Source organism: Gorilla gorilla, chromosome 19, assembly GCF_029281585.2.
Source record: "Gorilla gorilla gorilla isolate KB3781 chromosome 19, NHGRI_mGorGor1-v2.1_pri, whole genome shotgun sequence".
NCBI classification, from domain to species: Eukaryota; Metazoa; Chordata; class Mammalia; order Primates; family Hominidae; genus Gorilla; species Gorilla gorilla.
In genome coordinates this window covers 16,989,645-17,006,070 of record NC_073243.2, presented here as the reverse complement: position 1 = coordinate 17,006,070, position 16,426 = coordinate 16,989,645, and the positions used below count along the sequence as shown (strand labels likewise).

The window sequence follows — 16,426 nt, the reverse complement described above, 5'->3', positions numbered from 1 at the left end:
CTTCTCTCTGGCCTACTATTATTCTTCACCTCATAGGCCTGCAGAGCTGAGCCTTTTGTTTCTCAGTGAGTCCACTGCCCTTACTCCCCAACATGACAAATACTCACACTTTCATCAACCAGTTCTAGAGAGAAAAGCTTCCCTTCCCCTCGGGAGTTGCTCCAGGTACGGATCTGACTTTTGTTGGTAACACGAGCACAAATGGTCCACCTACAAACCAAATCGATCATATTAGTGTTTGGGGTCTTCCTTGGAAAAGATCAAGTAAGAAATCATTTTCCTACAGCCTTTCTCGTCTTACGCATATTCCGTTTTCCAACCTGTATTTTAATCCAGCTAATTAAAACCCCAAGATGACACATCGGTTTGACAGTTTACAGAATAAGCAAATAGTAAAACATGCAAAGTGATTTAATACTAACTCATTCTCCTGTCAAATAAGTAAATTTATAAACTCTCTCCCTTCTCCAAAAGGCATCACCAAGGCAACCATATCCCCTTAATGAAAGGTTCTAAGCTGGAAAATACAGTAACACCAGCAATTATATTTTGCCACAGTTTTCAATTATGGGAAGTGATATAACTGGTGTTACTCTTCTGTCTCATTCCTAACGCACCCTGAATAGAATACACGATGTTGGTGGACCACCAGGAAGAACACACTGAAGCAGCATGACCTTAGAGAGAGGCATGGAAAAAGGAGGCACAGGGCACATTAGGTACTCCACTTATAATTTCACAGGGAAAAATATCTTTCCTACGTTACAGAGTATTGAAGAATAAATATAAACATATCTGGAAGGATTCTGAAAAAAGAACTCTAATTTTTAACTATTCAAATTACTTTATTTTGTTTATTTATCTTGAGAGACGGAATCTCACTCTGTTACTCAGGCTGGAAGGCAGTGGCGCGATCTTGGCTCACTGCAACCTCCGCCTCCCGGGTTCAAGCGATTCTTCTGCCTCAGCCTCCTGAGTAGCGGGGATTACAGGCATGCTCCACAACACCTGGCTAATTTTTGTATTTTTAGTAGAGACACGGTTTCACCATGTTGGCCAGGCTGGTCTTGAACTCCCGACCTCAGGTGATCCCCCCGCCTCAGCCTCCTAAAGTGCGGGGATTACGGGCATGAGCCACCGCGCCCGGCTTCAAATTAACTTTTAGTGGAAAAAAGTCATATAAAAGAAATTTATGTTCAAGGTATGTTCATGTGTTTAATACAAATAGTGCAGATTATTTTAGCCAACTAAACCAAAGACGAAGTCACCTGTTTACAGGAGAAGATTAAATGCCTTTTGAATTATCAGAAATATTTATTTTTACTCATAAGACTATCAACTGATTAAGCAATAAGTATTTTTAATTTCAAATTCTTTCAAAATGAATGAAACCCCACAGGCTATGGCAGATTGCTATTGTTGCTATATTTTCCAACAAGAGTTAAAAGTTTGCCACAATTTGTACCCCTTTCCTCCTCAGCAAAAAAAAAAAAGAGTAAACCCATTCTATTTGGTGGTATTTGGCGGTGACCCTGAAGTTCACACATAAATAACTCAGGAGTCCATAATAGCTTCTACGATTTCATAAGTACGCTCTGAACTTATTCTATGCAACAACTCACTTGGACTGGTAAGGAGTGAGGCTGGCAATGGGCACCACTTTGGACTGTGTTCCCCCAGAAGTGTGTGACAGGCTGGGACCTGCAGCTTTTCCAAATGTCTTTGAAGCACCGTAAACCTTAGAAACAGTAGAACCTTTAAAAACAAATGCAAACGAAAAGGAGTTATTACTATTCTACTTAGCTTTTTTATAGTAAGCTTTACAATAACTCTAAATTTTGGAGGTGCCACTAGTGAAATCATATAACATGAGAGGCAAAGCTTTTCCTTTTTATATGCAAGAGATACGCAGATCAAATAGAGACTGAGGCTGGAGGCTACAAAAGCAATCTAGGATGAAGGCTGCACACACAGCAGCTCACTGCTATGTTTGCTGATGTCAGCCCCGAGGTCAAAGTAATAATGGTAACGAATCCAGACACTGCTGTTTCTGAAGGCCGCCCTCTTAAACACTTCTCTTGCCTCAACGGGCAAGATAACGGGTGAGAAAAAGAAAATCAACTTTTGTAACTGGTAAAACTGACGGCAAGGCACTAGTCACATGAAGAAAGACAGGATGTAAGGGACCTATCACAAATAGATCGCCTCCAAATCCCCAGACAACTCCCAGATCTCAATGCGTCTGAAGGACTAGAAAGTCTAGAATGAAGTCTGTAAGAATGAGCTTTGTCGGGTGCAAAGGGCAGGAATCAGTTTTTGGTCAAGATATGTTAAGTGGGTGACCACTAACATCCTTCCGCCTCCTTAATCCAAACCTAAGCAGCTGCCCTGCGCCGGGAAAGAACAGGGAATCAGGTGAGTTCTTTTATACGCACCATGTATCTGCAAAACTCAACGTCCAAATTCAGAAAATATAATTTAGTTCAGTGATTTCATACCCTCTACATCAAAACATTTCTTCAGAATAGAATTTGGCTAAAAATATCAATACACCATCTATCCAGTATTTATTTACTGGGTTTCCACGGCATGTGCCACACCCTTCTAGGCATTCGTAGGAATTAGTAAAAAATATACATAGGAGTGTTTCTGTGTTGAAATTTTCTAACTGGGGAGTCGAGAGAGATCAATACACACACAATAGTAATTACCTCAAGATTGTGTAAGGACACACAGGTACTTTGTAGAATACATGTGTATACCCATACATAATACATAATTTTATAAAACACACACAAGCATCCATTCATCCAATCTATTTCATGCTGGGTAGCTTCTCCTCAGTACACATCCAGTTCATTTCCTTTCACTACATAGTTTAGGGAACATTAACTGATTTTCATTTTTTTGAGACAAGGTCTTGCTCTGTCCCCCAGGCTGGAGTGCAAGTGGCACAATCTTAGCTCGCTGCAGCCTCAAACTCCTGAGCTCAAACAATCCTCCCACTTCAGCTTCTTGAGTAGCTGGGACTATAGGTGTGCACCACCACGCCCAGCTGATTCTTAAAAAGATTTTTTTAGAGAGATCGGGTCTCACTATGTTTGGCTGGTGTCAAACTGCTGGGCTCAAGCAATCCTCCTGCCCTGGCCTCCCAAAGTGCTGGGATTACAGGTGTGAGCCACTGTGCCCAGCCCAGATTTTTAAAAATATATTTTAACATAAGGCAAAGATAGACAACCAGAAAAATAATTCTGTGGAGGGAGGGAGAGGAATAACGTACTATTTGTATATAAGCCTAAGGAAATGATTATTTACCACTTTAGAGAGTCTATTTCACCACTCTCTTCAAAAGTGTGTGTGTGTGTGTGTGTGTGTGTGTGTGTGTGTGTGTGTGTGTATATATATATATATATATATTTTTTTTTTTTTTTTTTTTTTGAGACAGAGTCTCATTTTGTTGTCCAGGCTAGAGGGCACTGGTGCAAACTCGGCTCACTGCAACCTACGCCTCCTGGGTTCAAATGATTCTCATGCCTCAGCCTCTCGAGTAGCTGGGACTACAGGTGCACACCACCATGCCCGATTAATTTTTGTATTTTTAGTAGAGATGGGTTTTCACCATGTTGGCCAGGCTAGCTAGTCTCGAACTCCTGATCTCAAGTGATCCGTCCACCTCGGCCTCCCAGAGTGCTGGGATTATAAGCGTGAGCCACCAAGCCTGGCCAACAGCATGTAATTTCTGAGTTGTGTATAAATAGATCCTCTTATAAAAGGAGAGAGAGAGCAAGAGAGAGAACGTGCAAGAGCGAGAGAGGTAGACGGATAGTGCAAGGTAGATTAAAAACAACAAAGAGCAATGGGGAAAGTCCTGAAAGTTTCACAGAAACATTAGTGACATCTTAACCTTGCTTTTCTCAGAATCTTAGCACTGAAAAATAGAAACTAATAGTTGAGGGGAGGAGAGGAGGTGTATGTGAAGCCGTCACAGAAAAAAGGACCTCTAAAAATAAATTCAACCACATTCTACAAATCCAAATTTTCAACGGTGACTTCCCAGATCAAGAGGTTCCTAAAGTAAAGGCCAGAAAGTAAACAAAATGATTCCATTAATGCCTCTTAGGAACTGCTGCAGAGAAAAGTAAATGAAGAAACCATTTCTCATCCATGAAATTGAGAAGGAGAACCTATGACCAATATAAGTAATACTGTCTTCAAGCAAACGATAAACACCCACGAGGCCCAAAATAGGAAACTCGGAGAGAGATGAGCCAAACTTAGTAAGTGGGTCCTGGATAGTTAAAAGGCAAGAACTTAAAAGGAATGCAAAGTCAGACGGTGTAAAACCTGAAGATGTGGGAAACGAAGAAACTACTTGGTCAACTACTAACAGAGAAGAATGTATCAATTTGATCTTTTTTAAAAGTCTGGCTCTTAAGTATCTTTAAAAGACTATCTTTGGCTGGACACCCTGGCTCACACCTATAATCCCAGCACTTTGGGAGGCCAAGGACGGAGGACTGCTTGAGGCCAGGGCAGTTTGAGACCAGCCAGGGCAAGATAGTAAGACACCATTTCTACAAAAAAATTAGCCAGGCATGGTGGCATGCGCCCACAGTACCAGCTACTTGGGAGGTTAAGGCTGCAACGAGCTGTGATGCTTCCACTGCACTCCAGCCCGGGTGACAGAGCAAGACCCTACTTCCAAAAAAAAAAGACAATCTTTAATCATTTTTTCAATCACATACTCTAAAATATGAATCAGAATTATTCTTTCCAAGACACAACCCTGTAATGAATGGCATTTGGAAAACTCCCTTTAGTCCCAGATTCAACTTCAAAACATGATTCCGAAGTCTGACACCCGTGGTCAGCGCACACCCCGTGAGGCATCTCACCCACTCCCGAGCTTCCACTCTGCGGCTGGGGCCTGCTGCTTGCTGCTGGGCTGGCTGCTGGCGCTGGAGGAGCTACTTGCGGCTGCCCGAGTCCTGAAGATCAAAAGGGAAACCCCGTTTTAGTGCAAAGGATTTGGGTTAAGAGATTTCAACTTGGGTAGAAGGAATGCTCAGGGAAAGTGTAAATTTTTTATTTTGTCAACGACTCCCATGGGTTAGAATTCATGCTGAGGCATTCCACGGCACTCGGTGAATTTGCTAGGGGTTCACTTTATGTTTTCATTACACAAAAGGTTGGCTCCATCTACCTTCCACCTGCTTAGAATTGATAGCCTTCAGTGTTAATGAGGTTCTCCCCTAAAGCCTTGCCCATTTCTCCTGCAACAACCTGCAGTAAAGTCACTGGGTTGAATCTGTGACATTACCACTATTTCCATAGCAACAAATCGATGTCATCAACAGAACCGTGTGTTCACGGCAGGATCAATCAGAAGAAAAAGCTGGGTGGTAAGAAAAACCTAAAAGCAGTTCAATTGTCTCTGAAGTGCTCCTGCTTCAAAGGAACAGGAGACATTCAGAAAGGATTCCACCCTCTCCCTCCCAAACAAAGCAACCTTATTTTGCAACTGACAGTTGGTGGAAAAGGCAAGTTGAAAGAGTCTCTGGTACCGTGAAGTGCTGGTGAACTGTCACAGCGGGAAGAGATGACAATGGGGTTCGGAAGCAGGTGTGTCAAGGAAACAGGAAGATTAAAAGGAAAGGGGGGGAAATGAGCGTGTCTCAAGCAGAAAATAAGAAATGCCACCATAAGAGCATGTATTTGCCATCACTCTTTACACAAATGTTGATGGAGCTGAAGAATGTTAAAACTGTAAAATATGCCTCATTTTGTGAAATAACAGATTTATGGAATTTGACTTTGCCTTAGTGATTGGCTCTAAAAGGCAGAAGTCAACCTCATCTGGGCAGCTCACCAAGGGTACTTGCAGCACACAAAGGCAACTCAAAAAAATTTCCTAGAGTGCCCCGAGAACAAAAATGGTACCCACGGCTGGGAGGACTTCCCACCTGCTACCCTGTCTCTGCCTTCTCCAACTGCTGAGTTCGCATTCCTGCTGCGTTTTCCAAGGTCCTAACTCAAACGGGCACATTACACTCTGATTTAATTTACTTCTGCCAATATTACTCTTAACTGGCACAACTAAATGAGAGGTGGATGTGCCATTAGAGTAAAATAAATTTAGCATAAAATTAAAAAGGTTAAATAGAACTGTTTAGTTCTTCCTATGGAGAGAAATATTGAGAGACCTTATTTACATAGAAAAAGAGCCAGATTATTGACAGTGAAATTTTTGTGTTTACATTTTGGCTTTTCCATTATCTCTGAATTTACAAAGCATCACACAAAATAGCAAAGGAAAACTGCTCATCTCTGACAATGCATCTTGTGAAGGAACAGTCTAAAATTCTGCAGTGGACCTTTTTTAAAATCAATAGAAAAAGATGAGTTGCTCAGGAAATAGTATTGGGGCTAAGTGGCTGGAAAGAAATAGAACAAAAGCTGTATCTTTACCTGTTTCATGAATTATATTATTCAACAGAATAAAGATGTAAACATTCAAAAACAGAAGAGTACCATAAAAATACATAAGCCCCTGCTACACTCCCTCCCACTCCCTGCCTCTCTTCTATCGTCTCCAAAACCACTAAACTAGAAAATCCCCTGCTGGGATCATGTCTGCTTAAGAACCTTGTTGAAAAGGACGTGGTCATCTGATCTTGCTGATCACATAGATTCAATTTGTATAAAAATGTAGCTAAATCTTAAGAGGTACCTAACATAGACAAATTCCCAGGGACAGAAAGTAGAAGAGGGGTCACCAGAGAATGGCGGGAGTGGGGAATGGAGTAGTGTTTAATAGGCTCAAGAGTTTCGGTTTGGGATGATGAAAAAGTTCTGAAGATGGATGGTGATGATGGCTTACGCCAACGTTAATGGACTTAACGTCACTGAACTGTATGCTTAAAACTGCTCAAATGTAAATTTCATGTTAGGTAGTATTTTACCACAATTTTTAACAATGTGACTTACCTTAGTTTACCTATTCTAAGATCCACATTTTTTTTCACATTTTAACATGTAAATTAATGTCTTACCATCACTTCCTTTTAGCAGTGCATAATGTAACAGTACAGTCTTGTGATCCCCGGATTCTGAGAGTCGATGAAGCACAGCATATTTAACAATCAAGCCCTGTAATACGTATGAATTATAGCTACCCTTTCTTGAGTGCTCACCCTGCTTCAGGTACTGCATTCAGGAGAGTGCAGGTACATGCATTCCTACAGTGCCTGCCAGCCCTAGGATGTAGACACTCTTATCACACCCTTTAACAGGCGAGAACGCTGGGTTAGAGGAACCACGTAACTGGCTCAAATCACACAGCTGGGAAGCAGGACATCTGCTTGAACCGAGGCTTTTATGACTAGATCCATGTACTTCATCATCATCTAGGTAATTGTTAACTGTGAATGACCAATTCTGGCAGCCGCAACTCCAGTTATGAGATCTGGTAATTGGGAAAAGCTACTAATCCACTTACTAGAGCAATCCTTAACTCCTGCTCTGGACCAGATGTGCAAATCTGGCACAAGAGACGAGAGACAGCCCGGAGCCAAATGGACGGCAAGAATCCGGTGCATTCTACATAGCAACATGTTGCAGTGCATGTTGCGAATGGCAGCGGGCCACAAGACCCCAGAAAAATCAGTCTATAGCTAAGTAAAAATCCTTCTAAAAATTAAATTACACCCCAAAGCAGTAATGCAGAGACTTAACTTCTGACACATCTTCTGCTTTGTGTCACCTGCAAATCAAACCATTCCAATAAGACAGGTCAACATCATGGTTCTCAGACTCTTTTGCTCTATGCTAGCTTTACATATCACTGGCTTTGACCTAGGGGGAAAATAGGATTTTTTTTTTTTTTGAGACGAAGTCTCGCTCTTGTTACGCAGGCTGGAGTGCAACAGCGCGATCTCGGCTCACTGCAACCTCCGCCTCCCGATTTCAAGAGATTCTCCTGCCTTAGCCTCCCAAGTAGCTGGGATTACAGGCGCCGGCCATTACACCCGGCTAATTTTTGTTATTTTTAGTAGAGACAGGGTTTCACCATGTTGGCCAGGCTGGTCTCAAACTCCTGACTTCAGGTGACCTGCCCACCTCAATCTCCCAAAGTGCTGGGATTACAGGCATAAGCCACCATGCCCGGCCGAAAAACAGGATATTTCAGAGCAGACTCTTAGCACCTCAAATTATTTGCACTCACACCTATCATTTTTATCATTATATGGTTAAGTGAGCCATCGCAGAGAAAAATCCGCTAAACAGACAATGGAGAATAAGGGCAACAAAAAATTCAACTTCTACCAGTAAGTACTTTCTTAACAACTACAAACAATATGTAGAAGAGTCAATCCAGTAATTTACAATTGCCTCTTGGCAGAAAATGGATGAAATCAGGCTGAAAGAAATTTCAACTAATGTCTTTCAATAATAAGTAACACTAATAACTAAGTATTGTGTAACAAATTTTAGTCAAAGTAAAATATTGTTAGCCATAGTATAGGTGCATGGAACTTATATACGCAGACAAAAATACAGTGGTAAATACGGGAGACTTTAAAATCATCTAATTCAATATAGTATGAAGCACGAATTATGTCTGAAGTTTTATTTCTCACACTTTGAAAATTCTATAAATATCAGACAACTTCTTTTTTCTTTTCCTGAGATGGGGTCTCGCTGTGTTGCCCAAGCTGGAGGGCAGTGGCGCGATCTCAGCTCACTGCAACCTCAGCCTCCCAAGCAGCTGGGATTACAGGTACCCGCCATCACGCCTGGCTAATTTTTCTATTTTCAATAGAGATAGGGTTTCACCACGTATGCCAGGCTGGTCTCGAACTCCTGATCTCAAATGATCCACCCGCCTCGGCTTCCCAAAGTGCTGGGATTACAGGAGTGAGCCACCGTGCCCCGCCAAGACAATTTCAACGCACATTTTGGAATTCCTGCCTATTTGTGGGCTGGACTTAATTGTACTGGTCACCTCACATGGCACAAGTTCTGGATTAGGTGCTGGGAGGATACAAAATGAACTTTAGTTCTCCACCCGCTAGCACAGAGTGTGCGTCCTTTCCCAACAGAGGAGAAAGCACTGCGGTGAAATGCCCTGTGAGGTAGAAGTCACTATAAGAAAGCTATTTCCGCACTGGCTCACTGATCTGGTTACGATGAAATTCGAGAGTAAGTAATCCTGAACAGCAATCTTCTCATCCCCCTGAGCTTTAACAGACGCTGGAGAAACGAAAGGCCCACTGGAGCTGGGTACTGAAATAAAGGAATATTTTTCCATAGCCCTATGTTTATTTTCTTTTTTTCCCCCCCTTGAGACAGGGTATTGCTCCGAAGCCCAGGTTGGAGTACAGCGGCATGATCATAGCTCACTGCAGGCCTCGACCTGCTGGCCTCAAGCAATCCCCCCACTCGGCCTCCCTGGCAGGTGGAACTACAGTTACACGAGATCACGCCTGGCTTATTTTTTGTATTTTTTTTTTTGTAGAGACTACTTTTGTCTCTACAGCTACCCAGGCTGATCTTTAACTCCTGGGCGCAACTGATCCTCCTGCCTCGACCTCCCAAAGTGCTGCGATTACAGGTGTCAGCCACTGCACCCGGCCCATAGCCCTGTATTTCTGACTAAGCAATAAGTATCCTTCAATCCTTTCATCATCTCCATCTTCTTTTTCTTTTTCTTTTTTTTTTGAGACAGGGTCTTGATCTGTCACCCAGGCTGGAGTGCACTGGTGTGATTACAGATCACTGCAGCCTTGACCTCCTGGGCTCAAGTGATCCTCCCACCTCAGCTTCCCGAGTAGCCAGGACTAGAGGAGTGTGCTATCACGCCTGGATAATTTTTTTGTTTGTTTTTTGTAGAGACAGGGTCTCACTATGTTGCCCAGGCCAATCTTGAATTCCTGGTCTCCAGCGATTCTCCTGCCTCAGCCTCCCAAAGTGTTGGAACTGAAGGTATGAGCCACTGAGCCCAGCCCATCTTCACTATAAACACTTTTGCCCCCAAAACAGAAAATGTCCAAAGCAATCATTCAATTAAACACAACACATACACACAAAAACACTAGAAACCCGGCCAGAGGTGATAAAGCTGGGCACAATCACCTCTCTCTTGTCCTGAGTGCATCCAAAGGTTTCAGAAAAATGCTAAGCATTGCTTTGTCTCAGCTCACCTTCCTAAAAGCTGAGAATGTGATAACCAATTCGCTCATTTTAACAAAACGTTACTACTGCAAAACAAAAGTGATGTGTCAATTTAATAATTTAGCCGAATAATTTACCCGATTCCCTCTCCAATTTAAAGCATCAAATTACAAATTTGTGTAAATAAAAATTAATATCTAGTAGGTTCCAGTTCTAGAAAGAGCATAATGATGGCCTAGCCCCACATCTTCCCACTCTAAAAACCAATACAGAGTAACAGGAATGAATGCCAACTGCGTACACATACATGCACGTGCACACAGACGTATACACATCCCTCATTAGAAACGACATCTTCAGTGAAACCAGGGAACAGAGAAAACCCGCACATTTCAAGTTGTATGAAAATGAAGCCCAAAACACCATAAATCAAGAACTCACACAGTATAAGACAGAAGCAGCATGAATAATTTCAGTGTAAAAACTAAAACGGTGGCCAGGCGCAGTGGCCTCCGCCTGTAATCCCAGCACTTCGGGAGGCAGAGGTGGGCAGATCACCTGAAGTCAGGAGTTCGAGACCAGCCTGGCCAACATGGTAAAACCCCATCTCTATTAAAAATATAAAAAAATTAGCCAGTGGCCGGGCGCGGTGGCCCACGCCTATAATCCCAGCACTTCGGGAGGCAGAGGTGGGCAGATCACTTGAAGTCAGGAGTTCGAGACAAGCCTGGCCAACATGGTAAAACCCCATCTCTACTAAAAATATAAAAAAATTAGCCAGGCATGGTGGTGGGCACCTGTGGTCCCAGCTACTAGGCAAGCTGAGACAGGAGAACTGCTTGAACCCAAGAGGCAGAGGTTGCACTGAGCTGAGATTGCGCCATTGCACTCCACCCTGGGTGACAGAGAGACTCCGTCTCAAAAAAAGAAAAAAGAAAAAAGAAAAAAAAAGATCTCTAAGCATATACAAGTATATGGAAGTTTCTCTAGGCCAAAAAAAAAATTTTTTTGTTGTTTTTTGAGATGGAGTCTCACTCTGTCACCCAGGCTGGAGTGTAGTGGCACAACCCTGGCTCACTGCAGCCTCTTTCTCCCAGGGTCAAGTGATCCTCTCACCTCAGCCTCCCGGGTGGCTGGGACTGCAGGTGTGCACCACCACGCCTGGCTAATTTTCTGTATTTTTGGTAGAGACAGGGTTTCGTCATGTTGCCCAGGCTGGTCTTAAACTCCCGAGCTCAAGCGATCTGCCAAGCTTGGCCGCCCAAAGTGTTGGGATTACAGGCGGGGGACACCACACCTGGCCAGAAAACTTTAAAAAAACAGGATATGGCTGGGCGCAGTGCTCACGCCTGTAATCCTAGCACTTTGGGAGGCTGAAGTGGGAGAATCGCTTAAGCCCAGGAGTTTGAGACCAGCCTGAACAGCATAGTGAGGTCTCATCTCTATTAAAATAATAATAAATAAGTAAAAGCAGGATAAAAAGACAAGATAGTGTACACAGTATGCTGCCTTTTGTGTAGACAAAGTGGAGTACGGAACGAGAATATATATTTGTATTTGGTTACATTCTCATGAAGAAACGCCTGAAGGATAAAAAGAAACCACGAAAACTTTACCTCTAGAGGGCAGCAGTGGGTGGCAGGCGGCAAGGGTAGGAGTAAGATTTCTCTGCACACACAATTCGGTAGCTATAACTTTAAATCATGTAACTACATTATCGTTTTGAAATCATTTAACCATATTATCTATTCAAGATTAATGTTTATTAAAGAAAACAGATGTCTGATATTCTCAGTTATATTTTACATTTATTTAATTATGCAAGTTTTAATGGACAAATATATAAATGTGAAAGAGATAATTTTAATTATGTATATAACATTCCCGCAATAGACTCACTCACACGATCTATGTACTTAAATACAATTTTCAAGTAGGCAAAAACTTTGGTATGAAGGTTAATCTTTGAAGGTCCGGGCACAATGGAAACTGTTCTCACTGGGAAATGACAAATGCTCATTCTCATTTCTTGTAGCAACCCATTGTGTGACCTTGGGGAAGTTACTTCACTGCCTCATTCACGTTTTTATTTAATGATTAAAAACTGATCAACTGATCTCTACAACAGTTTCCTCTACCTCAACATTCTGCGATTGTGCTGAATTTACTGCAAGGTCCAGACCTGAGATTCTCCAACTTTCCTTTCCTTTCCATTATCTCACTTAGGCAAAGGCCAGGACTCAGTTCCAGGTAGGAAAACGAAGACAGGATGCAAGAATTACTTCCCACCTCAGCTTTCCCAGTAGCTGGGAGCGTGAACCACCACTCCCAACTAATTTGTTTTATTTTATTTTATTTTTTTGAGACAAGTCTCACTCTGCCGCCCAGGCTGGAGTGCAATGGCACGATCTCGGCTCACTGCAACCTCCACCTCCCGGGCTCAAGCGATGCTCCTGCCTCAGCCTCCCAAGTAGCTGGGATTACAGGTGCCCGCCTCCACACTCGGCTAATTTTTTTTATTTTTAGTAGAGACGGCGTTTCACCATGTTGGCCAGGCTGGTCTTGAACTCCTGACCTCAGGTGATCCACCTAAGGTCCAGCCTAAGAATTACTGGGTTCAATTCCACTTACCCTTAAGTGAAAACCCTACTAATAGTAAAAGTTAGTTATGGACAAATTGAAGAACTATGTTGTTAAGGTCATTTTTATTTATTTATTTTTGAGACGGAGTTTCACTCTTGTTGTCCAGGCTGGAGTACAATGGTGCAATCTCAGCTCACTGCAACCTCCGAGTCCCAGGTTCAAGCGATTCTCCTGCCTCAGCCTCCCTAGTAGCTGGGAATACAGGCGCGTGCCACTATGCCCAGCTAATTTTTTGTGTTTTTAGTAGAGACGAGGTTTCACCATGTTGGCCAGGCTGGTCTCAAACTCCTGACCTCAGGTGATTCGCCCACCTCAGCATCCCAAAGTGCTGGGATTACAGGCATGGGCCACTGTGCCTAGCATATATTGGTAAATTTAAATTAAGACAGTGAATTAGTGTACTTCAGTGGGAACCAGCTAAGCACCTTTGTCTATTGGGAGCAGCAAAGACAGTTTAATTTTTAAGAAACAGCTCCTTCTCTGAGTTCAAACATAGCTTCCTACTGAGAAATCATTTGGGAGAGGGGAGATACACAGTGGAAGATTTCAAATAAGCCACATGAACATCTTCCAGCTTCTTGATGCTGACCAGTTTAAAGTCGATTTTATATTTTCAATGTCACAGTTATAATTAATATATGTACTTAATTAGTTGTTATTAAAATTATTCAATACACTCTGAACATTTCTTTTCTATAAATTATATCACAAATTTTTTTCCAAATATTCATGATTGACCATCATCTCTTAGTGACTTCAGATTTAGTTCAAAAATTGGCTGATTAGTAAAACAATAAAATTATATTGTTCTGATTACTAAAAATATCAATCTGAAAACATAACCATTTGAAAATTGCCTTCTACAAGTATGTTTTGAAAACTTTAAATTTTTAATAAAGCAAGATATGTTTCATAGAAAAACTTCAATCTGACTGGCCATTTAAATTTTGATGTCGGCCCCCTGCAGGGGCTCACGTTCGTAATCTCAGCACATTGGGAGACCTAGGCAGGTGGATTACCTGAACTCAGGAGCTCAAGACCAGCCTGGACAACATGGCAAAACTCTGTTTCTACAAAAAAATATAAAAAGTAGTTGGGGCCAGGCATGGTGGCTCACACCTGTAATCCCAACACTTTGGGAGGCCAAGGTGGGTGGATCACCTGAGGTCAGGAGTTCGAGACCAGCCTGGCCAACATGGTGAAACGCCGTCTCTACTAAAAATAAAAAAAATTAGCCGAGTGTGGAGGCGGGCACCTGTAATCCCAGCTACTCGGGAGGCTGAGGCAGGAGCATCACTTGAGCCTGGGAGGTGGAGGTTGCAGTGAGCCGAGATCGTGCCATTGCACTCCAGCCTGGGTGACAGAGTGAGACTCGTCTCAAAAAAATAAAATAAAATAAAATAAATTAGTTGGGCATGGTGGTTCACGCTCCCAGCTACTGGGAAAGCTGAGGTGGGAAGATCACTTGAGCCTGGGAGGTTGAGGCTACAGTAAGCCCTGTTTGAGCCACTGCACTCCAGCCTGGATGGCAAAGCAAGAACCTGTCTCCAAATAAGTAAATAAATAAATCTTGGCCTGGCGCGGTGGCTCACGCCTGTAATCCCAACACTTTGGGAGGCTGAGGTCAGCAGTTCGAGACTAGCCTGGCCAATATGGTGAAACTTCGTCTCTACTAAAAATACAAAAATTAGCTGGGCGTGGTGGCGGGCACTTGTAATCCCAGCTACTTGGGAGCCTGAGGCAGGAGAATCACTTGAACCCGGGAGGCGGAGGTTGCAGTGAGCAGAGATCGTTCCAGTGCACTCCAGCCCGGGCAACAGAGCAAAACTTCATCTCACAAAAAAAAAAAAAAAAAAAAAGCCGGGCACAGTGACTCACACCAATCATCTTAGCACTTTAGGAGGCCAAGGTGGGCGGATCACTTGAGGTCAGGGGATCGAGACCAACCTGGCCAACATGGTGAAACCCCATCTCTACTAAAAATACAAAAATTAGCTGGGCATGGTGGTGTGTGCCTGTAATCCCAGCTACTGGTGAGGCTGAGGCACGAGGATAGCTTGAACCAGGAGGTGGAGGTTGCAGTGAGCCAAGATCACGCAACTGCACTCCAGCCTGGGCAACAAAGTGAGACTCCATCTCAAATAAATAAATAAATATTGAGCTAATCGATATTAACATCTCCTTCTTCCATGTGGACAGCAGGGACAAGAGAGGTATAAGAGAGCTACATTCTAAGCTGGGCGCTGTGGCTCACACCTGTAATCCTGGCACTTTGGGAGGCTCAGGTGGGCGGATTGCTTGAGCCCAGGAGTTCAAGACCAGCCTGGACAACACAGACTCCGTCGCTACAAAAAAAAAATATATATATAGTCGGGGGCGGTGGCTCACGCCTGTAATCCCAGCACTTTGGGAGGCTGAGGCGGGCAGATCACGAGGTCAGGAGATCGAGACCATCCTGGCTAACGCAGTGAAACCCCATCTCTACTGAAAATACAAAAAAATCAGCCGGGCGTGGTGGTGGGCGCCTGTAGTCCCAGCTACTCAGGCAGGAGAATGGCATGAACCCGGGAGGTGGAGCTTGCAGTCAACTGAGACCGCGCCACTGCACTCCAGCCTGGGCGACACAGTGAGACTCCGTCTCAAAAAATAAAAAAATAAAAACAAAAATTAGCAGGGTGCAGTGGTGCACGCCTGTAATCCCAGCTACTGAGGAGGCTGAGGCAAGGAGGATTGCTTGAGTCCAGGAGGCGGAGGTTGCAGTGAGCCAAGATCACGCCACTGGACTCCAGCCTGGGTGACAGTGTGAGACTCTTAAAAAAGAAAAAAAAAAGAGACAGCACCACATTCTAATCTCCCATAGTGTGAAGTTAATAAACAAATGTTTCAACTGAAAAAATTAACGAAGAGCAGCACAAATGTGTTATTTAGAAATATGGAGACAAACAGAGAAGAAACAGCTGTGAGATATGAAACAGACTGTCTCTAGACAGGAGTCAGAGGCCAAAGAAAAGTGAGGGAGGAGAATGCTGTTTTGTTTTTAAGGACACACCTCGCAAAAATATTCAACTTTTAAAACTACGTACTGGACAAATGGAGCAACAGAGACCAGGTTCACCCTAACACCTAAAATAACCCCCTCCCCCCACCAGAAAGGGAGAAAATATGTGAGACACATGGTTTTCAAGACACTAGACACTAAGCAATGAAGGGTAGCGACTGCTGTGCACAGGAAAGCAAGTAAGTGAGTCTGCACCAGCTCAGTGCCTCGAGGGCTTAGGGGGCCTGCCAGAACCAGAGGTGCAGAAATCGGGGCCGAGAGTCTGGGGAGATCGCCGTCTAGCTGGCCGGACAGAGTAGCAGAGAAGAGAGGGCTGTACACAGAGAACTCCAGAAATGGGTGGCAGGTTTCCTGGGTAGTCAGCAGAGTCCTGGTTGGCCTGTGTGTGTGTGTGGACACGATCTGAGGCCACGGTGAGAATCATCTGAGAAGGCCAGAGGGAACCATGCCTGTGTTTACAGCAAGCTTGAAATAGTACCTGTTTCTACCAGTCAGATGGGAAAAATTCATATTTATGGGGCACGAGGTAGAACAGTCTGTCAGGTCTCGATT

General features: G+C 43.4%; 1 protein-coding gene across 1 annotated transcript in view; it reads right to left on the bottom strand.

The window, feature by feature from the left end:
- The window catches only part of RPA1 (replication protein A1), a 67,914-nt gene that overhangs the window by 20,783 nt on the left and 30,705 nt on the right, over positions 1-16,426 (bottom strand). The window contains exons 6-8 of the mRNA XM_031003518.3: positions 4,896-4,988; positions 1,623-1,755; positions 108-210 (exon numbers count right to left, since the gene is read on the bottom strand). Of these exons, the coding sequence (XP_030859378.1) occupies positions 108-210; positions 1,623-1,755; positions 4,896-4,988 (329 nt within the window). The remainder of the gene's footprint in view (positions 1-107; positions 211-1,622; positions 1,756-4,895; positions 4,989-16,426) is intronic.